Source organism: Cebidichthys violaceus, unplaced genomic scaffold (genome assembly GCF_023349555.1).
Source record: "Cebidichthys violaceus isolate CVI_PGR_0920_01 unplaced genomic scaffold, fCebVio1.0.p SCAF_8, whole genome shotgun sequence".
Classification (NCBI taxonomy): Eukaryota; Metazoa; Chordata; class Actinopteri; order Perciformes; family Stichaeidae; genus Cebidichthys; species Cebidichthys violaceus.
In genome coordinates this window covers 5,971,768-5,996,417 of record NW_027176964.1, presented here as the reverse complement: position 1 = coordinate 5,996,417, position 24,650 = coordinate 5,971,768, and the positions used below count along the sequence as shown (strand labels likewise).

Genomic DNA, 24,650 nt, shown 5'->3' with positions numbered 1-24,650 from the left:
CACACACACACACACAGCTGAGGATTCTGAAAACTGATTTGTTTTTTAATTTAGAAAATGATGTGAGACAGAAGATAGTAAGACAATTTTACGTAACTGACCGAATACACCTCTTGTTATTTTCTTTACAGTTTGAAGGTAGTGATCTGAAACAGTCTGGTAAAGATGAAAATCCATTGCACTGAAATCCATTTAGAGCACCATTGCTGACATCCAGGAGTGTTTTTAACAGAGGTCCGTGATCAAGAGACGAGTCGTCACGTTACTGATGCGATACACTGGCTCCATCTAAAAAAAATTGTTTTTTTTACAGTGTTTTCCTTCTACAACAAAGGGTTGTATTAAGATAGTTTTCCAAAGATTTATCATCTAATTGTGCTTACATACTTAAAATCTGAAATATACATCTTGTACCGCTATACACAGTCTTCAGAAAATAAAATAACTCCGGTGCCTCTGTAAACAATAGACAGGAAGATACTGGTAGGCAAAAGCAAGCTTGAATGGTAATGATAAAAAATGTTTCTTGGCCTCTAAAACCAAATATAGTTGCATTTGTTTTGTACTTGAGAAAAAGCTCAGTGCTCGAGGGGATGAAAGGCACGGGAGAATTAATTAGGAGGAGGATTCTCTGAGATGTTCGGGTGAATGAGGCAGGACAAAAATATGCAACGCAAGAGGTTGTGTTTAAAATCTGACACCTGTCAATCTCAAATTCACATCCTGGCGTTTCCCAGTAAAATCAGTGTACTGGATTAGAGCATTTCATAATAGTAATGGGTCATTAGTAAGTGATTAGCTGCTTTCCAAGAAGGTGAGGATGGTAAAGGCAAACGTTAGGTAAAGAAATCACTTTAAAAGGGAATAAACATGAGTGCTGTGGGAGGACAACTGATCTAGTGATGCGTACTGACTGACAGGAGCCAAATAAAAATACATATTCATGAAGTTAAACAATCAGACAAAGTTATACGGGCAGGAAACTCATTACTTCATAATTTAGTATATTATAAGGGCATATTCCAAACTCTTTGTCACATTAAATATCACATTTACACTTGGACTCCAGAGGAGGGGCAAACAGAGTTAATGTGAAAGAAAAGTGTTCTTCAGCCGTAGAAACGGCAACAAAATCATGAATTTCAGAAGCAGCAGCTGGGATGGTTTAGTGTAGAGGGTGTGACTGCAAAAAAACAACAACCTTCCATCAGTGTCGGGCGACGCCTGCTGACTCATACACAGACTGTTGTCATAGTCCCGTGTGAGTGAATGTCCGCTGTCAGTGGCCGGCAGCATCGAGTCCGGGGAACGAGTCGATCTGGACCGTGTCCTGAAAGGCCGATGCTTGGCGGGTGTAAGATATGCGGACCCTCATCTTCAGGTTCACCTGGAGGAGCAATGAGGATTTAGTAGAACCGGCTCTGATTCAACTGGGATGGGAGCAAGAGAACTATATTTGGAACTGGCTGATGGCACGCACACTTGAGGTATTGTTACTGCCAAATACAACAACAGGTTTGTGGGAGTTGTGTGACAATTTGGAGATAAAGTGTGAAGATTGTAATGTTCAAATTTTCCAAACTGATCCAACGTTATTTTCTCCTTTGCTGGGTCACACTCCTGATTGACCTGACGAATGGGAATCATAGTTTTGTGTCCATGTGTGTGTGTGTTGTCAAACTCACCTTGTTTGGGTTGTTGAGGACCACCATCTGGATCACCTTAGCTGTGCCTCGTGCAGGAAGAGAGTCCCCACTGGGAGCCTTCATGTGTAACTGGACACTCTGTTGGGGGGGATCAAACACATGCATGCTTTCAGATTCTGTTTGCTGCACTGATGCCTACCGCCGAGAACATGGCCGGGTCTAAAACCTATACACCCTGTAAGCAGCGTAACAAGTATCTGTGTAAGTGATACTCTGGTACTGATAATGTTTAATTAAAGTACAAGTACATTGTGCCACGAGCTGCTGGATGTTCTGGTGAACCAGCAGCAACAGAGAATGCTTGTTTGCTTTAGGGAGCTAGTGAGAACCTACAGACCCTATTACAGTTTGTAAACAATGAGGGGGGGGGGGGGCAGCTTGTCAAGGTATGTGAAGATATAAACCACCAAGGATAGAGAACCTCAACAACATGACTTTCCAGATCTGTGTGCTATTAGTGACCGAATAGAATACGTTAGCAACTGGCCCCATATATGTATTTGTTGGAGAAACCAGCTTCAGACGCCGCGTGTGTCTCGGTTTAACGAGTGACCGTGTTAACTGGTGACCATCAGCCTAAATCATTCGTGGTTGCTCATAGTGACGGCGGATGTTGGAAACAGGTTCCTTGTAAAAGCCTTCGATCAGTTTTAAATAAAGCTTGATAGCTCGTCTGGATGGCTTGGGGAAAAAACACCACTTCCACTGCGAGCATGCATGTGTGTGTTTTATCACAGGAAGTGAGACAAACCTTGGGCACTGCAGCCTGCAGGGTGAAGCTGCTGATGTCTGAGTCGGTGGAGTTGGAAGCTGTTAGTGTGACCGTCAGGCCTGTGTCTGACTGTTTCTCACAGCTTAGTGTCAAAGTCACGCCGCCTTTCTCGTACACCGGCACCGTGGGAGCTACGGAAAAACAGACGTAATAAAACGCAGGTACATTAGTTTAAATCTATTGGTTCCAGTCCCCCAAACTTTTCATTCTCTAGCTTCATGTTCAAAATCAGTTCCTCTTTGGTGTTCCTTTCAGTCTAAACTAGTGTGTGTGTGTGTGTGTGTGTGTCACTGAGGGTCACACCTGGTGCGAGCGGTGCAGGTTCGAACCCTCCCAGCAGATCCAGGAGGTCTCCTCCAGCAGTGCTGGCTGCGTTGATGGACAGGCCGGGTGCTGGGCTGGGCTGCACAGTCTCCTCAGAGCCGCCCAGCAGGTCCAGGAGATCACACACCTGAGGAGAACCCCACAGACGGGAGGAGGACATGAGAACACATTACTCCGTATATTCAAAGCACACACTTAAGTATACTTAAGGACAGTAAGGCTGTGTGAACGTTATTTGAATGCACCCTTTTCTGAACGGTAACTGAAGAACAAACATCTCGTAAAAAACTGAAAAAAGAAAAAGGACACCAGTGAATAGCTTTTAAGATGAAACTTCTGTGCCTTTAAGTTGAAAGTCTAAATTTGCATGGTCACTTTGTGTATTTCACCAGAACATTGCTGCTAAACCGGTTGGCTGGGCTACTCTCCAATTTGACTTTCTGAACTTTCTTGGAACACTGGTGCTTTCTAGCCAAAAAGTACCACGCGTTTCCAACAGTTTAGAGCGGAACCATTGTAATCAAGTCTGTAGCCGTGTTCCAAATCATACACTTTTTATTTTTTTTACTTTTAGTACAAGCTGCTGCTGCCCTTACAAAGTATGTACTGTTGCATGCAGTATGCATTCCATTGGGACATACTACTTCCTAATAACAGGGCCCCTTGAACTTTGACCCTCTTGCTCATATATCTGCAGTGCACTGAATTGTGGGTCAGAATAGCCAGAAAAGCATGCCGGCTTGCAGAACATCCTGGTATTTTTGGTATACTGCATTTGACATACTATGTATGAATCTGTGCCGACGTGTTCTACCTGGTTAGCAGGTTGCTGGGGCAGCAGCGGCTCTCCCTGCTTGACTTTGGCTGTCGGGATGTCCTTGATGGCCTCCCCTGTTGACTCTCCGTTGGTATGACCCGGGGAGTTCTTCTCGATCACAGGCATCCTCTCCAGCACTGCTGCCCTGCAGAGAGAGGGAACATCTCACCTCTTTGTGGCCAGAAAAGAAAAGACTTCTACCATCAATTGTAGACATCACTAAAACTGTAAAAGCAATGTAGACGAAACTAGTTCTACTTCTAGTTTTCCAGGAGGGGAAAAAAAACTTCATTGCATACCTCATGTGGTCATATTTTTTGAACAGAGCATTGTATTCAACTGCCCTCTGCTGGAGCTCCACATCTATACAGCTGCCATAGATGCTGACGATGCTTCTGATACGGCTGGCAGGGGTGAAGTGAAGAAGACAAGCAGTTAGTGGACCACTGAGACATTACTGCAACTCATACTGTAACCATATATATATATATATATATATATATATATATATATATATATATATATATATATATATATATATATATGTTTCTGTGTTTCTTACTCCACATTGTCCGTGATGCGTGTGCTCAGTTTCATGGTGGCGGTGAGAGCAAAGCCTCTGGTCGCCGGCGATGACATGTGCGACTGCAGGACCGTTTCCAAGGCGTCCAGGGCGTCGTCCTCGGTGACCTGATGGAGAGACGCCGTCAACACAGGGTCTGAAAGCTGACATCTCTTTATAACTAGGGATACAAATGGCACATTGTAGCCTCTGCTGAGTGATGAAGAAACTGAGCGAAGGATTTTGGAGGACCTGAGAATCAAAAATGTCTCTTTGAGTCCTACCTGAGCTGCAAATGTAAAACCTTTCATGACCCAGCAACAGGTTGGATCACTACTGCTGGTATTGACTGATTCTATAGAGCTGTGTGGGTACCTGAACAGGCTCGGTCTCCTGACAGTCTCCTCTCAGCAGCAGGTCTCCATACTCTCCTATACACCAGCACGCCACCTGCACCAGCGATTGCTGCACACACAAAATGTTACACTCACACAACTACGTATCCACAAAACACACATCGTAAAAAGAAAATAAATCAGAAAGTAATGCTTTAACTTTTGGGGGGGGGATTGGCTTGCTGGTCAGCACAGCAGTTTGAAACATCAGAGTCACTTTTTCTTTGCGGTGGAAGACGGGAAACTGCACCACACTGCAGATGAGTACATGGCGGCTCATCCGACTTGGTTCCAAAAATAAACCTGGCTGCATCAGCCAATTTTAAACTGAGAGCCTTGCTATTATTCTCAAACCGGCTCTGCCTGCTTCCAGACTGGCACAGACTTTTCTTCTCATGAAAATGTGTGAACAGCTCTTATGCTTTGCATGTTGTGTTGCGTTAAAAAAATGATCCTCAATTGAGATTACATGATTGTTTTCCCCTCTGATATTTACATAAGAATAGATATCAACCAAAAGGACTTCTGTCTAAAAACTCAAATCAATTCTATTCAGTCAATAAATTCAAATAAATGATAAGATGGTATGCAAAATTGTAATCATCCCTTTTGTGCTGATCTCAGACCAGTTGTGGCATCACGTTTTAAACATGATTATTATTGTCTTTTAGACAAAAGATATCTTTTGGATCCATGATGGGGTCAAAGGCAGGAAATATGAGAGTCTGGGCTCTTCATGTTAGAGTGGATCTATATGTATATTATATCTTTGCTCAGAATGTGTGAGAGTGTGTGTCGACTATTATTAGAAGTCTTTGTCAAAGCCTGTGATTAAATAGTCTGGTCCTGACACCTATGGCGAAGTTCCTGTCGTTTTCTTCAACATTTCAGTTTCACTGATAGAACTGAGGTACTGATTTGTAATGGGAGGTCAAATTTTAAATAACCTTTTACAGTAATCTATCTATGACGAATCTAATCTCACTTTATCATTGTTTATTGTTTGTTTAATAAAGGATCGGCAGGGAGAAACCCAGAGACAGATGTTATGGATTATGTTGTTTTAACTCACTCAATGAGTAAGCTGACCAACAAAACAATCTGCCTAAAACTTTGAAGTGTTTCTTTAACAGCAGGAAATGCCCAGAGACACGAACACACACACACACACACACACACACACACACACACACACACACACACACCTGAGAGATGTCCGTGAGCAGAGCACGGTACAGCTTGTGGACGGTGTAACAGTGCAGCTCTGAGGCGTTGGTGATGAGCTGGATCAAGTTAGGCACCGTCTCGTCTCTCACGTCGCCCCCTGCCTGAAGAGTGGGAATCAGAGAGAACAACACACACACACACGCACGCACGCACACACGCACGCACGCACGCACACACGCACGCACACACACCAAACTCCATTAGCGAGACAGCTGGCCCGAGTATTTGGGTCGCCCTACATTCCCTCCCAGACACGATGACCTCACTTGGAGACTTCCATCACAGTTCGTTTACATTATAAAAGGACATTTACCGATCTTGTTTAAGCTTTAATTAATGCCACATCTCCACCATTACCCTTTCTGTACACTTCATCTTTTTCAGATAGAACAGTGCAAAATGATTAGCTTTAGCATTAGCTTTTACATCAATTTCCTTTATTCCCTTTCCCAAATGGAGCACAAAATGAAAAATGGAGGGCATTAGAACAGGATTAATGGCCTGTTCAGGAGCTGGGGCTGAATGCAATAAAGTTTGTACAGAGGGTGAACACACTGTCTTCTGCTAAATGTATTGTTTATGTAAATGCATATTTAGTATCTTACAGCATACACACGTGGCCCCTGGTGTCTACACTAACCCACGGTGCGTTAATGACGGCAGTAGACAACCTAAAGTGAGTGAGAAGAACCCATGTGAGAGGGCAGCAGGGCGAGTGGCTCGGGCTGTATTTACCGTGATGAGGACATGCAGCATGGTGTCAATGTGCCAGCGCTGGGAGGGAGCATACCTGACAGAGACAGAGACACACACACACACACACACTCTCAGTGGTGCTTGAGGGGGAGTCAGACACACACACACACACACACACACACACACACACACACACACACACACACACACACACACACACACACACACACACACACACACACACACAAATCCATCTGCAAATCCATCCACAGAAACGAAGTGCATCAAGAGGTAGAGTGTGTACAGCAGAAACACAGAGGACTATTCATCGTCTCAGAGCCACTTAAAGAGACAGAGCTGTCGTAGAGAGCGGAGACAGACACAGAGTGGGACATGAAGCCACACATATACAGAAGCACAGAGACTTTTTTTCTTACAGCCTAAACACTTCAACAGCTGCGTCACATTAAGTGTATTCACATGCACATGATTGTACGTGTGCTCCCGTGCGTGGGTGTCTGTTGATGTGTCTGCGCCGTGTCACTCACCTCTCTGCTGCGTTGAAGATGCCGCTGGCAGCGTGCGACCTGAGCTCAGGGGGACAGGAGGAGAGGAAGAGGAGCAGCTCCTTCATCATGGAGCGGATGTTGGAGGCCGACACCAGCGCCAGGGAGAGCTCCAACGCACGGCTGGAGAGATGGCCGGAGAGGGTTAACGTTGGTCAGTCGAGGCTACGTACCGGCCCTTTAAAACGAGAGTCTGGTGCCATTTTCTCTTTTAATTCAAAATCTAAATTTAGACCGCTGTTCCTTCTGTGTTGACACAGCCAAGGCCAGTGTGCTCTCAACTGACCGGACATAGCGGTGCAGTTCAGTGGGTACAGAAAATGTTCAATCCCTCTGCATCCATCAACATCCAGAATGTCGTGCTGTTGGAGCAGGAAGATGCCCCCGTGTCAATAGAACCCACTCTGCTTACGTGCTGTTGAGCAACACACTGACCTGTTAGTGGCCAAAGGTTGCTGAGGACCATGTGAGGAGAACCTAACCACAGGGATCAATTAGGTATTGCTCTATTCTCATCCTCATTAGTGGAGCTGTAAATCACTGGGAAGCTCACAGTATCAAGCTATCTTAACATTTTGTCCTCAATAGCGGCATTATCGCGAGGCAGGCGATTACGTGATGGATGTGAAAAAATATCTATGATGCATGTGATGAGTTTAAAGTCATCACACATCCAAGTAAACTGTAGTGTATGGTGTTGTTAGTGGGATCGGGGGAAGCCATCGATCGGCATTGCAGTCTGAAAACACCCGTACACTTTTACGTCATCTTGCTTTGTTGAGGAGAGGGAGGCATCAAGTTATTACTTCTGACGACAGCATCAGAAAATAAGGATATTAATACATACTTTTAGAGAGCTTTCCTACATTAATTGATTTCCACTTCTGATCCCATTTGAATAAAACATTTGAAAAAAACACTAATTAGGGGGTGACATTGGAAAAGTGTTGAGTCTACTGAACATCTGTGACATAACAGCTGTGCCTGACAAGCGGAGAAGAGGTGAAAGTTACCGCTTGACAGACGCGTCCTGGTCCTTCAGGCAGTCCACTATGGTTCCCCGGTGGCGCTGCACTGCATTGTGGTCCGTGCCAACGATCTTTTGAAGAGACGTCATGGCAATGTACCTTGACATAAATATAAATATAACGTCATGGCAATGTACCTGGACATAAATATAAATATAGAACAGCCAGATATGAAAGGTGTCATGTTTCCAGCTTCATACTGCATTATGGTGAAGAGCTGTGAGTGAGATGTGCAGCAGAATATATTCAACAAATAAAAAGCTTTCACAAAATGATTTCTAACCGTCAGCTAACCATCAAGAGCAACTGTCGGGCATTGTGTAAACTTCACTTTCTCAACTTGGCGAGATAAATAATTCATCTTTCCACTTGAAATGTCCCATGGACTGTTCAAATATTTATGTATGCACAGGAGACATGTTATCTATCCAGGCAGGTCTCGCAGGAATAAAAGCAGTCCTATTACTGTCAGCCACAGAGACACTAAGGGGCCCTGCAGGTAAAACAGACAGGCTCACCTGTCCACACAACCCCTATTCCAAAAAAAGAAGAGGATAACAAAACCCCAAAGGAACCTGTAACACGTCTCCACACTGTCTGATGAAAAATGACATGGCCCCAAAATTGAGAGATCAGCATTAACGGACGAGACAGCGGCCTTCTGTTGTGGCTCTGGAGAATGGCTCCGGGGAAAGTGATTAGTGGGCTCAGACTGATAGCAGCCTGTTGGGAGGTTTCTCTGTCTGGCTGATATGAGTTTGCCGTTGGCCTTGTGGAATGGAACAAAAAAGGTCAAATGAGCCTGAGAGGAAGGAGGGAAGGACAGAGGGAAGAGGTGTCAAGGGAAAGAGATGCGGGAATGTGGAGGGAGGAAGGAAAGCAACACTAACCGAATGTTCCTGTCGTTGTTCAGGAGAAATCTTCCCAAGATGTTCACAGCCAGAACCTGAAATGAAGCATGTGTTTTTTATGCATTCATACAGTAATTAGGTAACACAACACATCTCTGTGTATGAAGGCGGTTAAACACAGTGAGGAGTGCTACTAGTCTCTTACCCTGAGGCCGCTCTCTGACTTGATGTCCAGCACGGTGAGAACAGTCTCATACAGCACCGCGTTGCCCACAGTCTTAGTGCTGTCAGTGTTGGTCGCCACCTGTACGGCAAGTCAAACACACACGCATGTATTTATTTGAGACGGGTACCAAAGATCTGTGACAGTTCTAGCACACAGTGAGTGATGTGTTTGTTTGGAATAAAAAAAAGAAAAAACTGAGTGTGGGAGTGGGTAGTCAGCATGAGAAAAGCTTCATCAATAGAAATTGGGATATACATAATGTTACAACTTAACAAACATAAAAAAGAACATGAAAAGATACATTTCCACTACTTCTGAAGGTGAACATTGTACCTGGGCTAGCAGGTCGTTCATAGCGTCACTGGCTCCTTCGTTGTTGCGGCCGAGGATTCTCAGCAGCCTCAAGATGCGCACCTGAGGACGGAGACCGGAGCGAGTGAACAGACGGACTACAAGATATTTTGGTGCACGGCATCAGCGAAAACGGGTGGAAGGGTAATACATCTGTGTGTGTTAGAGAGAAAATGTATTAGCAGTCTGTACTCATTTAAGACTAAATCTGAGCCATAAAGAGAGGAGAGTGATAATGATTTATTACAACAGATAAGACGTCTCCCATGTTATTGAAGTATTTTTGCTCTATAATCAATGGGAAGTACCCATTTAACTTAATCAAATAGGGAGATATGATCCTGCAATATGATCCCACGAGTGCAGACTGACCTGCAGGAAGGGATCGCTGATTCCTGCCACGTCGTGTTCTGGAGAATAACCCGAAAGGACCAGACCTTTCATGATCTGAACCAGATCTGGTACTGTCTATAAATACATGACACAAACACACGACAGCATACAAGGAGAGATACCAAACTCATCAGACAAAGACATGTTTGTTTGTGTGTGTGTGTGTGTGTGTGTGTGTGTGTGTGTGTGTGTACATCTTACCTTTCTGAACCGCTCCAGTGTTTCTGGATTGCGCTCACACAGCTCAATGATGAGCACCACGGCACCATGCAACACACCTGGGGAGAAATGGGAATAATGGTTGGAAACAGTGTTTGAGAGGCAAGCTCCAAGGTGTGAGTCATTAAGATCCACTTACCGTGGTTCTTCTCGGAGAGGAGGGAGCGAGCGGCGGGTGCAAAAAGCTCCCCCAGCTCATGGACTTTTCTCACGATGTGAACAGCGCAAAGAGCGGCCTGGAAGAAGAGCGGAGCACTTCATCAGCACCGTTATATCATGAGTACATTGAGAGTTTGTCCTGCTGATGAAAGATTCAAATCTGAGGACAACAACTGTTTTAAACTGGATGAACATCATCCCCAACGCTAGAAATGAGCAGCACATAACTATAGTGTCTTTTCAATGAAAATGTTTAGGTCATATTGTTTCTGAGAGAAGAGGCCCAACATTGCTTCTTAAATGTTTTTCATTCAAAAAGCGGTTACATTGTATTAAAGGATAACTTTGGTATTTTTCAACCTGGACTCAGCAGAAGGCAGTCGCTAAATGGAGAGCGAAAGGTAAGAAAAATGAATTGCATTCACGCTTCAAAGATAATAATAATAATAATAGTATAATAATGATATTAATGCGGTGTTCATTTGTGAGGATAATCTTACTGAATAAAAAGTGTAAGTATCATTTGCCGCAGAGTTTATTTTCTGCAATGACCCAAAATCGAATGGAAAAATCCCATTGGCTTTTTGCCGACGGTACCAGTGCGATGCTAACTTCCTTGGCCTACAAAAACATTAGTACAGAATTACTTTTATAAAGTGGTTATTACAGTAGTAGTAATGTGAATATTGTTACAGCCTACTGGGAACTAAAACTAGGTCCCCACCTTCTTCTTGATGTAGGAGTTGGATGCTCGGAGCAGCCGGTCGATCTCTGGTGCCAGATCTCTGCACATCTCAGCTGAGCCCATACAGGCCAGCGTGCACAGAGCCAGAGACTGTACATACTGGTTGCTGTGGGATAGGTCACTGGAAATAACACAGAAAGGACGACAGTGAGTGCAAGAATGTTGGACTGAAATCAAACAGAAACATCCTCCTCTCAGTACACTATCTGACTTGCTCAGAATACCACAAGTACATACCACAGAACACTTGGTAACATGTCATTTAACCCCCTCATTTAGCGTTCATAAGATGTATATAAATGGCTTATAATATGCTCCTACACTGTATGGTATAGTATGACGATATAAGACTATTTTAAGTGTTTACTTGTCAAAAACTCCTCACATGAAGCATCCATAACTGGTGTAAACAGAGATAATGAATGTTTGATAAATTATTATATTATGATTACAGCTATGTTGTACTGTGTTATCTAATGTTCATTATCAGTAATACACCTTTATGTGAGGAGTTAAAATTCTTGACATGTTAAAGAATGCTTAAATGTTTCTGTTTTTTGACAACAACTCTATTTTAATGCATTATAAACCATGTATTACATTTTTTGTAATAATTTTTTTTTTTTCTTTATACGTCTTTTTTAATTTTATGCCCTTGTCAAAAGCTGGCACATACATTACCCACAATGCAACTCAACTACCAATAGTTTGGTTGGAGATTTGGTCAGTAGCTGCTACTGTAGCCTCCAGCTTGTAGCTCAGCGACCTCACTTTTCTTTTCACTTTCAAACTTGTAGCCTTCCGCAACAACTAACGCTGACTCACGTGACATCACTTGAGGCAATTTACAAGACTCCCTCTGGGGTCAAGACCTGTAAACACACTTTGAAGTGTGAAATCACTGGGGTTCCCCTTTAATTCTATATGAACGCTAAATTCAGGTTCAAGTAAAACTAGTTCTTTTTAGATGTGTTTTCCTTACTTCTTGATGGAGTTGGTGATGAGCAAGCTGGCATCCTGCTTCTCATCCAGCAGCATCATGGCTCCGAGGTATCCCACACGCTTCTCGCTGTAGCGAGGGCTGGCTATCATCCGAACGCACTCCATCTAGTAGGAAGAGCAACATCCCCTTTAAATGTCAAGTGACTCGAGAGAGTGACACAACTGATAACACCGGCCCGGCCCCGGGGACTTTGCTGCTCACTCCAAGTGGAGGTCAGCGTCAGAGCAGCAGCCCTGAGAGCTGAGAGGGATTTAGCGACCCAGTTTTGTTTTTTTTGACATGGGTTTGCGAGGCTGCAGACTTTGCTTGAGGGAATTAACCACAATTCAAAGTGTTATAATGACACGGAAAGTCTGAAATAAGCAAGAAATGCAAGTTTTCTTATTAGCTTTTTATATTTAGCATGTAATGCCCCAATGTGCTTTCTCATTTCTCTGCGTGTTCCGAGCTCCACCAGATCACACAGATAATGTCTGTGTGGGATCACGGCTCAGGACATAGTGGTTGCACACTGGGACTGGTCCACTGGGACAAGTCAGCGAAGACTTGAGACCCAGACCCTCCAGCTGCCTGATGGTTTCCCCACCCCTGCTGACCCCCCTTAACACAAGCAAACCCATGACGGGCATTAGCGAAAGCCCCTCACCTGACCAAAGTGAGCGGGGTAGCCCAACATGTGCACGTAGAGCAGCTTGGCCAGGTTGTGCGATCGCCCCCCGTTGTCGGCTTGTCGGAACTGTGCCCGGATGGCCGCGCACTCCCTCTGGATGACACCTCGCTCCTCACACTGCGTCCTCGCTGACCTGATGGCCCGGATCATCTCCTGCAGGGGTACTGATGGAGACATGGCTGCGTGCGTGTGTAGATGGGAGGATGCATATGTGTTGGTATGTGTGCATGTGGTGTCGTGGACATATTAAATTACAGAGATATTAGCAGAGTAATTCACATAGGACAAACTACTTTACTATGCAGAGTTTCACTGTTCAATTTCACTTCCTGGTACTGAAAAGCCCCCCAGGTGTGTGACGTTAAGGTAATGACAAAGCAGTTACTACACTATAATAACTACACTTTATCTTTAGAAGAGCTGTTCTGTCACTGCAACACACAACTTAAGTGTGTATTTAAAAAAAAAAACTGCTCAAAGTACTTCAACTACGTTTCAAGTGTGGTAAACTCGACTATCGCTCCTGGTGACATATTATTGTACACCGCGTCATTCACTCCATACAATCGTTGTTCTACCTCTAAATGATTTATTTGCGTTGTGAGTACACATGAACGTAACACGTATATTTAAGTTAGCATGACGCTCGGTGATGCCGGTCAGAGGCTAGCCGAGTGACCGGATAGAGCTAACCTTGCAGATGCTGTCAAGCCTGCTCAGTGACGGACTGTCGAGCTACAGAGCTAGCAGAGCTAGCATGGCAGTCTGTTTATGTGAACGGTTGAAGCTCCAAAATAACAACTTACCTCTACACTGTACGGAGAGTCGCCAATATTTAAAAAAGTAAACCGGTTCAACCGAACCCCCTCCAATACACGACAGCAGTCAGTTGGCTGGAATCCCAAATACTGTGTATCCATATAGTGTCAATGGATCCAAAAACATAATCACAAGACTTCCTGTCACAACTTTCAAAATAAAACCCATTTGATAAATACCGTATTCGGAATGTTATTAGAAATATATTTTAGACTTTAAAATCAAACTAAAGTTAAAGGATTTGACTGGAGAGGTCATTATACATGATTTGATGAGTCATTCTCAGAAAGAAATTCTGTTAACAGTCCCTTTTCCTGCGAGACATTTAGACATAGCAGGACAAACGGGTGCAAACAATAATTATGTAGGTATGCAAGTACTAGGGCATTGTAGTGTATCATTGTAGCTGCTTCAATGGCATGCGCTTACTTGAAAAAAAAACGCATTGGAAAAGAGCCAGGGTCATTACCAGGGCGTCAGAAATATTGAGGTCATGAATGTAAATTCTCCCAGCAGAACTTCAGCTGCCAAATGTCTGGCTTGATACAAAAAGACTATATACTTTCTTTGTATCAAACTTTTATTAATTTAACTGTTCAAAAATATATTTTATATCAATTTACAATGATCTAAATGCTGCTTTCAATTCTCTACACTGCTGGGAATAGGCCTTTTTTTATAGCAGGCATTTTTACCTGACATAGTATGAAAAGAGGGCTTATTACTACAGTAACTTGGCAATACCATTAAAATGTTTTTTAAAATAACTAGAGGTCCACCGGCTAGCTTTTTTTCAGGCCTTTCAACCGTATCACATGGCCTTGATCTGCAGATGGACAGAAGGATTAGGTCTACCAGTGTAGAAAAATGGTCCAGTACAAATAGTCATTGAAGACTACCTTGGATACAATTATTTGCCAAGTGAATTTACATTCTCCTGTAAACATTAGATAACATAAGAAATATATTTAAAGTACACATATCCCAATTATTCCCTTTAAAGTGCAAGTGGCCTTTTCTTGATGAAGAGGTTCCTAAATAACTTTAGCAGAGCAGCTTTTGAATTGCGCTGCTGACCCATAATAGTGACAAAAAAAAAATCTGTGACATGAAATCACTAAGTGGAACACAGACTGGATTAACCAACTGGCAAAGTGTGCAAATGCTCCAGACAGCCCTAAGCTTACTGCGTGTCAGTATTTTTACCCTGTATTTAGAAATGTTTTTTGTGGTGGTTCTAGACATAAATGTTACCCAACTCTCACATGTAGTCTTTTAGGTGTACTGTTGTAAGCCTTCGTAAGTATATAAACATAAGCCATTAAATATGTGACCTAGGCTGCATGAATTAGAAGTTCTGGCTTGAACCAGCCAAAACTTCTAATCCATGCGGCATTATTTGGCAGTTAGGAGTTTCAGGCTTTTATTTTGAAAGCAAACTCGTCTACTTTCTGGTGTTATTGAGGGCAATGTGAATTCCTGACAGCTCGCTTGTCAACCTCCCATCACTTCCGCAATTCGACCGCTTATTGTGCGTAGACTCCGCCCCTTCTACGTCAGGTGTTCCAACAGGTGTATAAAACATTAATGAGGTGCAGCACCATATGACAATGGATGCTCCGGATTGATTAGTCTCAAAGCGGGTGGCATTATGGTGCAGAGAAAGAAAGACAGAACTAAAGTGCCAAAGAGGCATGTGTGACAGTTTTCTCTCAACAAGTCTCCCTTTTCTTAAAACTCACCGTTGGCCCTCCTTCCACACACACACAGAATATATAAACGTTAGAAACTTTCCTGAAGATTTGTTTTCTACCATGGGCTGTCCGTCCACTAATACATAAAGAAAATATATTTGCTTTTTGGTATTTTTGTCTTGTTCTGACTTTTTAGGAAAAGTTGCATATTCAGCAAATATTTCTTAAGGGGAAATATAATCAGCCACCTCTCAACTCTTCATAGTGATAATCAGAAATAGACATCTATGTGCAAGGAAAAACAGACATTTGCTCTCTAAATCCAACTCTGCCTCTATGTATTCAAAGGGGAACATTTTGAATGAAGTATTAATAAAATGGGGCATGAGTCCAATGAGAATTAAAAATAAACATTAAACCATCTGGTAAATTTCATTTTAGTGTTACTCTAGTCAGGTGAGAATATAAATACAGAGCTTGAACAATACATACAACTTGCATATTAAAATATTTCTCCACCGTCTCCCAGACAGACAAGAGGACAAAGTTCTCCATTCCAACATGAAAACAGAACAGACCTGTGTGTCATAATTTCAGTTGCAATGTTTCATAAGTTTAAATTTAGTGACATTTCATCTCAAACATCTGTTCATAGACCACATAGTGGAATGATGGAGAGCATTAAGGCCGGTCACGACAGAGCAACAGAGTCTAAGTGAATATGTATGCTAATCTTTCTGAGGGTCTTTCCTGAGTGCCTTTGTTTTTTGTGCCAAAAATGTGACGCATTGTCAGTGTTTGTTTATGCACATGTTCAATCAGCCGTCGTCGTCATCATCATCGGTTTGAGGCGCCACGCTCCGCTCCATGACCGGATAGACCACCACACAGAGCTTTTGGCACAGATGAGTAATTTTACCTGGATGCAGTTGGGGAAAGAAAAAAAAAATAAAGAAAAAAAATTATTTGGATATTAAGAGTTAATGGTTCATAGAAATTCTTGATTTCAAATACATTCAACCCTTTATCATCCTATTTGTATGAGTCCATCACAGTGGTTTAACTTTGTGATAAATCTTGTAGCTTTATTACACCTATACGATATTTTATTTGGGTCTTTGTGAAAAAGACCTTTTAGCTGCATCGTATTTAAATTACAAGTGAAGCTGGCTAACCTTTTGTGTCGACTAATGCAGCAAAACGGAACATCTGTGTATCCCGTTAACCTCTGCGTTTAATGATGAACCACACTCTATGTAAAGACACCAGGATGTTGCCTTACCCATGGTAATATCACAACACTGTGGCTTGTTTTCCCAGTAGACTCCCAGGAAGTACACTGGGACACCAGTCAGCAATATAGCCAGACCAATACCGCAGACGACCGGATCAGAGAAGAGGGAGAAGACCAACAGGAAGGCCCAGAACACAAGGTAGATTATTGGCCATATCAGGCTCACCTGGTGGATGAGGAGCAGATCGTTTTGTAGAAGAGGAAATAAGATAAAAATCATTAAACAAGTATAAATACATTTTCTTTGCCACATAGATACCTTTCTTGATCAGTCTGTTTCAAAAGAGTTTGTGAAATTGGATTATTGGTTATGAACTGTTGGAGAAAAATAACTTTTAGAATGACCTGTTCTTATTGTTTAACATACAAGGCTCCATGATGTCTGGGGCTCCTGTGTGAATTCTCTTCACACTTGTTATCCTCAGATGTTCCTCATTTAGGAGTCACTGTGACCTTCTGTAAGGGGCGATTGTATACTAGACATCAAGATGACGTTTGCTTGTGCGGAAGGGGCGAGTTCAAGACATGCCACGTAGCTTTATGCAAATGATTCTGTGCAAACGCACTTGTGTATTATCCGAAGTATAAATATCAGACACAGACCTCTGAGCAGCCTTGATACATGACTTGTATGCATTTCAACTCTGTCTCCTTCTTGCAAGAATAAATGTCCAGTGATAATTACTTTTACATCGGCTTCGAGTGAATTTCTCTAACGTGAACCAAGAAGAATTAGAGAGAAGTTTGGCCAACAAGTGATCTCTGTAGTTGCTCCGTCTGTGTCTTTACCTTGATGGGTCGATGCATGTCGGGCTCTCTGAAGCGCAGCACAATCTGCCCGGCGACAGTGACGCCATAGAAGAAGTAGTTGATGAAACCCACGTAGTTTATGAGGGTGTAAATGTCACTGGTGCACAACATCAGCAGGGTGGAGATCAACTGAACATGGTGAAAGAAAGTTAGCATTTCTGTACAAGATGAGGAGGACACGACAAAAAGTAGATGTGTTATTTTTTCCCCCTCAGGACTCACAGTGAACAGTAAGGCTGGGATGGGAGTGCAGTGTGTGACGTGAATCATGGCCAGCAGACGGGGGAGATGGCCTTCCCTCGCTCCGGCAAAAAACAGCCTGAGCGACAGAACCAGAGAGCCGTTAAGTCCGGAGAACAGAGCCAGCTGGTGCAGAGAAACTGCTCAAGTCAAAAGTGCTGGGGGGAAAAAAAATGAACCGGAACAGGAGAACAACGGGCGCAGTACTTTGGGATGGGTTGATCAAGTGGGGTCATCTTATTGGAGTCAAATACGCTCCTAGAGGAGTACAATCTTCTCTTCAGGCTCTCTCCCCACAATCTGAAATGTAGCTTTTGGCCTCAGAGATGAGCCTTTACACTGCCCATGGATTTTAATCCCGTTAAGCTTCTCATTTTCACCCTGCTCAGTCCAGTTTCTCAGAGTACATCTACGGGCTCTAATATCAGCATGGGAACAAGTGTCAAAAAAACAACAAGCATAGAAGCTGCAATAAGGTGAAATAGAGGACAGGAGGGGACAAACTGACCGAGACGACGTGAAGAGGGAGCCATTGACTCCCCCGAAGGTGGAGAGCGCCACAGAGATGGGCATGATCCATGACATCACTCCTAGCAATTTCTCTCCAAATGTCTGGGAGAAATGAGGAGCAGACGGAGAGAACAAGTAGCACACACTTAACACATACTTTTAATAACAGTGACTAATCAAGACGCATCAAGTGTTTATGCTACAATGTGGAGCGTGCGTCAGATTAATGTAGTTACTTTTAATGCAACTACTCCATTTCAAAGTGAGTACAGAGTGTGATCTGCTTCCAGCTACATTCAGATTGGACGTGGCTCTGTTTTCTCACCACTGCCACAGCATTGGAGGCCAGCAGCTCCTGGGGGCTCATGACTGTGATGAAGGCCGCGTTGGCGGCCACGTAAACGAAGGTGACCAGGGGGATGGAGATGAAGATTGCACGCGGCAGATTCCTGGGAGGGTGAAAGACAAGGTTTACGGTACATTGACCGTTTTCTGTGACTGAAGTTTGAGGTTACCATAGAGAAAAGCAACCAACCTTCGATTAAACAAGCAAAACATTTGGATTCCTATTCATCCTGCTGGGATTGCATAGTACAGGTGTACCTAATAAAGTGGCCACAGAGCAACATGTATTTTTAATGTACAAGTGTGTGTGTGATGCATTTGGTACCTATAACAAGTGATGGACAAACGCAGTGAGTAAATCCACATGTACAAAACCAGACGTGTAAATCATTTGCATCTTCCAAGATTTAGAAATGAAAATTCAATCTGAAGCAAATTGTGTTGCAAAACGATGGCACTTCTGTGGCAGAGATTTCCACAATCATCCCCTCTAACAAATGGTTAATTCAAGCTGAATGCTTATTTGATGGACCAAACTGCTGGAACTGTGTACGTTGTGGCCTTCGCCTGTGTGTTGCACAACATTTTTCATAACTTTTTTTCTATCTTCGTCTACAAATTCTTATGTTATTAATTTTTTTGTGAGAGGTCTTCATAAAACCATGTGTTTTTTTTATTTATCTCAATAGCAAAATCCCCTTTGTAATAGTTTAATGAATGAATGAAAAACTAATGAAAGTTTTCTGCGTTTTGCTGCTTGTGCAGACGTTACCTGTACGGGTCGACCAGCTCCTCTGTGACGTAGTTGAGGAAGTTCCAGCCTCCGTAAGCAAAGGAGCCTTGTAGGAAGGACAGAGCCATCTGACCGGTGTCGTACTCTCGGAAGGTCTCAAAGGCGTGAACCGGCTCCAACCAGTAATAGTGACCTGTGAACCAAAAAGCAAACGTCAGACTTCACTGTAGTCCATCTTGATGCGAGCTGGTTCTTCACTACACAACCTGAGCAGCAGAGGTCGCCAGACACAACACATGATGCTTTTACAGAGCATTCAAAAGGTCTTTCGGTTATGATCCTTCCATGTTATACACAGTTCATTACTGCCTTTTGATTACAGATGCAGAGGTCTAATGTGTTTACATGGAAATCTAGAGACACCCCATTTAAGTCTACTCCTATGCAGGTAACTTAGTGGTAGTGACCATCAATCCCCATTTTTAACAGTTTTTGAATTTTTTAGTTTTAGAATTCAGCCATAGGCAAGCAATACCACCTCTTGCATCTCCAGCTTCTATGTCACACAAAGCGGGATATGAGGGGCTAGGTCACATGAATGAGTTTGTGTGTATTATGAGTGGGATGAAGAGCTATGAGTGACTGTAATCCCTCTTTCACGACTGAATCATAAATCCCGTGGGAGGCACAAGGGAACTATACTGTGAGGCGGCTAAAGCGTTGCTGCTATTTTAGCATCATACCTTAAGATGGGTTTTCTAGTAAGGGATTAGGAAATCAGGGGGCGGTCATGAGATGATTAATAAGAAATAAGATTAAAACTACATATTTATTGTGAAATACTGGACACGTTACGTTTCCCCATTCAGACCTCAATACTATTCAAATGAAACACTGAAGGGGGAACATTGCAGACATTATGAAGTTGACCCTGCTTCGCTTTCAAAAGGCTAAAAGCACAAATGATACGGAACCACTGCCATAAGAGACATGGACAGAAAGAAACTAAATGAATGGTCTGAGTGAAAGAGACATGCTACCTTTGGATATTTGGACGACGCCCAGGATTATGATGAGACCCAAGGCCAAAAGCTTGCCAATCGTGAAGATATCTTGGACGTACATGGCCCAGCGCACACTGGAGCAGTTCACCCACGTCAACAACACTACAGGACAGCAAGACAAAAGTTACAATACGTTTGTCCCGTTATACGAACAAACAGTGTTCCTGCAAATAATACGGTGCCTTCTACAAAATGTGGCCTCTACATCATGTTTTGATCTTTTTCATGGTATCTGAATATAAACAACATAGAAACAACCCTGGTTTTCTAATATAAAATAAAAATGTACCAGATGTGTGGAGCTGCAATAGAAACAGGGAAATGTACAAATAAATACAAAATGCTGCTTTACATCCGAAAACATTAAATTAATGCAAAATTAAATAAAGGTTTTATGTACCTTAAAGACATAATGCAAAAATATTTATTAGTCAAATCAGTTGAAGTGCGTACCTGCATCACACATCCATCATGTGGGGATTAGTTTTCCCCTCCAATACATTTTTTATCCCCCGCCTCAAGACGTTTTACCAATTATAATTCAATTAATTTGTCTGATTCAAGAAATATCTTCTCACAACAAGGTGGCAACAAAGACAGTATTCGTATATCTGACAATTAGAGTGGAACTTATGTGAAACTACACCAAACGTTGCTTGGCATAAGACACACACACACACACACACACACACACACACACACACACACACACACACACACACACACACACACACACACACACACACACACACACACACACACACACACACACACACACACACACACACACACACTCTTCACAACATCAGCGTTTCAATGTAATATGCATTTCCCAGGGTTTGCTTGATTACCTGTACATATTAAGGTGGACTCCAGCAATTAAGTATCTCTCTTCCATGAAGTTAAGAGTTGTACAATACATCACTCACAAGCTAGCAGCTGTGTGAGGCTGTACTTAGCATTTAGCTCAAAGCACCATTGTACCCAACACATCTTAGTTTAGTGTGTTAGCATGCTAACACAGGCGAAATGTAATAATTTGAATACTGCATAGTTTTATTTTTAAATGTTTTTGTCTGGACTAGGGTTCAATAATAAATTAATGTTGCCATCAAAAGAGCCATCAAGGCCATATAGAAAGATATCCTGACCAAGTCCTCAGTATGTCTCAAGCTCCAACACTGCACAGAATGTATTATTAATGCAGCGTCTTTTGTTGCACGCTACATTAATATCCAGTTTGCAACGCAGGATTTTTTATCAACTTTTACAGATGCTCAAGCAAAGTTTAGTAAATTATCTCACTCAAGGTATTTTTCCCCACACACAAAGTTCCCATAACGGAAAGGGTTTAGAAATCAAATAAATTCATGCCTGAAATTAATTCCTCAAAGTGGCCGTTAAATGCCGCATCATGTTCTGTATCTGTTAATACACTAGCCTCAAACGACAGCCATTTAATCTTGAGTTTAATTTCGTGACTCACGCAGGCAGACAGCAGCCAGCAGGCGCATGCCACTCTCTGGGGGGAGGCAGGAGGGGTAGAGGGGCTGCAGGACGTAGTTGGAGAAGGTGAGCGCAATCACAGCCTGGTTAGTGGGGGCGATCACCAGCACTGCGATCCACAGACGCAGAAACCTGAGGGACAACAGCAGCAGGAGGTGGACGAGACATAGCAACAGTGTGTGTGATGACACATGGCAACAGAGTGTGTGTGTGTGTGTGTGTGTGTGTGTGTGTGTGTGTGTGTGTGTGTGTGTGTGTGTGTGTGTGTGTGTGTGGACACCTAGCGACAGCGTGTGTGTCGACACCTAGCGACAGCGTGTGTGTCGACACCTAGCGACAGCGTGTGTGTCGACACCTAGCGACAGCGTGTGTGACGACACCTAGCGACAGCGTGTGTGACGACACCTAGCGACAGCGTGTGTGACGACACCTAGCGACAGCGTGTGTGACGACACCTAGCGACAGCGTGTGTGACGACACCTAGCGACAGCGTGTGTGACGACACCTAGCGACAGTGTGTGTGACGACACCCAGCAACAGCGTGTGTGACAACACCTAGCAAATATTTGTTCTCACCCAGCCAGTCCTCCAAAGATGTCATTGACATACGAGTAGTCTCCCCCCGACTTGGGGATGGTCACCCCCAACTCCGCATAGCAGAGAGCACCGATGGCGGTGATAATTCCGGTGGTGACCCACACAACGAGGGACAAACCCACCGAGCCAGCATTCTCCAGGACCCCTTTAGGACTCACAAAAATCCCTGATCCAATGATGTTGCCTGAGTGAGTTTAAAATAAAAAAATTAAAAAAACAGACAGGACAGATTAAAAATACAAATTAGAAGCAGTTGCTGGATGCTCTGGCATATCAATGCTATTTTAGATATGCAAAAATAAATACTGTGAATGCAATGAGAAGTCACAAGTCTTCCGTATAAAATAGCGTAACGTTGCAGATATTATGCTTATGAACAATGGGAAACAAAAAGCCAATAAAACAGATATCAGGCTATAAAAGGGAAAGATACAATTTCCTGTCACATGACTCCCCGTTTCATGTGGTGCACATATTTTGTATGTGGCAACAGTATTTTCTTCCACTACAGAATTACCCTGTGGTTTTATATAAGATTATTTTCATCTATGGACCTCCCAAAGTGAATTTTCTGTGCATGGCCCGCAGTACTGGCTTGTAGATTTGTTCCACACTGGGCTATAATATATTTTTTGAGTAGCCTGACCCAGCGGTGTGGACTGGCCAATCAGGTATCCCATGTTTCGCATCCCACAAGCCCACTGCTGGTCAGCCCATGTGGGGAAAACTGTGCTCGTTTGGGATCAATTATGATTTGGACCATTTCAAAAAATGGTCCCAATCATCGAGTCGTATTTTCTATTTTACTTTTGACATCTGAATGTAGTGCAAGGCTGTTACCGTCTACAAGAGAAGCAATTAGCATCTTTGTAGTCAAGTTTTTTTCTGAAATATATTTACGTTGCCTTTATTTTAGACAATATGTGTGTCTTTTAACACCAGAGGAGATGGCGGAATTAGTTTATATCCTCTGTGTGGCTCCTGGAACCAAACACACAAATCTGAAGGCAAAAACAGTACGTAAGCTTATTGAAAACATCCAGTGGGAAATTTTGAGTGGCTGGGAAAAGCAGAGCAGACGATTGCAGTACGCTTACACGACACCGCCTACCCTGATTTATTTCAAAGAAGGTATTTGCCATCTTATACAGTTTGAATGAAATGACGTAGATGATTGATGAGCTTTTACACTCATTTATCCATAATAATCAATATATTATAACGAGGCCACAGCTGCTTCTTGTCAACGGTACAGCGACCACACTCTAACCATGCTTAAGATGGTGATGGAAAATGCAGTCTCAACAGTTATGGTAGACACCATCATTAGTGAGATTGCTTTTCATTGACGTTTGTTTTGGGGGGGTTTTCTCTGCATGTATGCAGGGACTGAGCAGGTTTCCTGGCAGTTAACGGTTCCCTGGAAACGTGACGATTGTATCGAAGATGCCCAACCCTCACGATCACGACAGAGAAAGTGATGGAGGGAGAGATTACGGTTAGGCCCAACCACTTAAGTGCAAAGTAAATGGTTGCATGATTTAAGTCAGTGCAGCTCGATTCAGCTACATTTTTTTTTTTACACATGTAAAGGAGGACGGTTTACCGACATCCTAAAAATGTTTTCAAAATGTGTTTAAAGTGAGAAAATATTAGGCTACTTGGGTGGCTGGGATCTAATATTGGACGCCATTACTCCAAATGAGTGATTTCTCACACAACAAGCTGTAATGACTTCTAAATGAAACTAAATTCATGATTTTTCATGTAGTACAATAACTTCTTTGTTCCACTCAGCCTTAGTCCATTATTTAAGCCCAAAAAATAATCATGACAGTATGAAGTACTGCTGATAGCCAAAACAGTCAAGTCAGCCATAAAATTGATTCTTTTTGTCACTTAAAACCTGATGGGAGCTTCACTGCCTTTATTTTCACTTACCAATAGTTCACGAGTGGAAGGAAACACCACATGTTCGTTCTTACCGATTATGATGGCGCAGGCGCTGACTAAGCCGATCTCTTTCCTGAGAGCCACCCTGGAGCTTCTTCCTGCATCCATCCCCGCACCCGACTGGGGGCCAGGGGCCTCCGAGTGACTGGCCCCGCTGCTGCCGCCGCCGCCGCCGCCGCCGCTCTCTTCTCTCGGACCCCCGGTCATCCTCAAGTCCTTTCCAGCGACAGCGAGACTCCCTCTTCTGTGGCCAGCGCATACATTAATTAATTTAAAACAATTTTTTTTAAGTAAACTCCATTTCAACTCAATTATATTTCCCAGACACAGTTGCGGAGTAACCCCGCCACTTTCCTACAGGACCATTTGATGTAA

The 24,650-nt window shown here is 43.1% G+C and overlaps 2 protein-coding genes across 2 annotated transcripts; both read right to left on the bottom strand.

The window, feature by feature from the left end:
- Positions 1 to 18: 18 nt before the first annotated feature.
- ap1g2 (adaptor related protein complex 1 subunit gamma 2) lies at positions 19 to 13,632 on the bottom strand. The gene is made up of 22 exons (XM_068737713.1): positions 13,517 to 13,632; positions 12,687 to 12,889; positions 12,020 to 12,144; positions 11,017 to 11,158; positions 10,273 to 10,369; positions 10,116 to 10,192; positions 9,894 to 9,989; positions 9,504 to 9,584; positions 9,150 to 9,248; positions 8,984 to 9,039; positions 8,079 to 8,192; positions 7,048 to 7,188; positions 6,539 to 6,593; positions 5,782 to 5,904; positions 4,557 to 4,646; positions 4,182 to 4,309; positions 3,919 to 4,023; positions 3,617 to 3,764; positions 2,782 to 2,929; positions 2,458 to 2,609; positions 1,686 to 1,784; positions 19 to 1,387 (listed from the first exon to the last, which is right to left on the bottom strand). Exons 2-22 carry the CDS (start codon positions 12,885 to 12,887, stop codon positions 1,280 to 1,282), a joined length of 2,385 nt encoding a protein of 794 aa, XP_068593814.1. The 5' UTR covers positions 12,888 to 12,889; positions 13,517 to 13,632; the 3' UTR covers positions 19 to 1,279.
- A 2,073-nt stretch (positions 13,633 to 15,705) lies between these two features.
- slc7a8b (solute carrier family 7 member 8b) lies at positions 15,706 to 21,821 on the bottom strand. The gene is made up of 9 exons (XM_068737833.1): positions 21,706 to 21,821; positions 20,196 to 20,321; positions 19,195 to 19,348; positions 18,403 to 18,526; positions 18,076 to 18,179; positions 17,550 to 17,646; positions 17,307 to 17,456; positions 16,506 to 16,683; positions 15,706 to 16,142 (listed from the first exon to the last, which is right to left on the bottom strand). The coding sequence occupies exons 1-9, from the start codon at positions 21,731 to 21,733 to the stop codon at positions 16,042 to 16,044; spliced, it is 1,062 nt and encodes a 353-aa protein (XP_068593934.1). The 5' UTR covers positions 21,734 to 21,821; the 3' UTR covers positions 15,706 to 16,041.
- Positions 21,822 to 24,650: the final 2,829 nt, after the last annotated feature.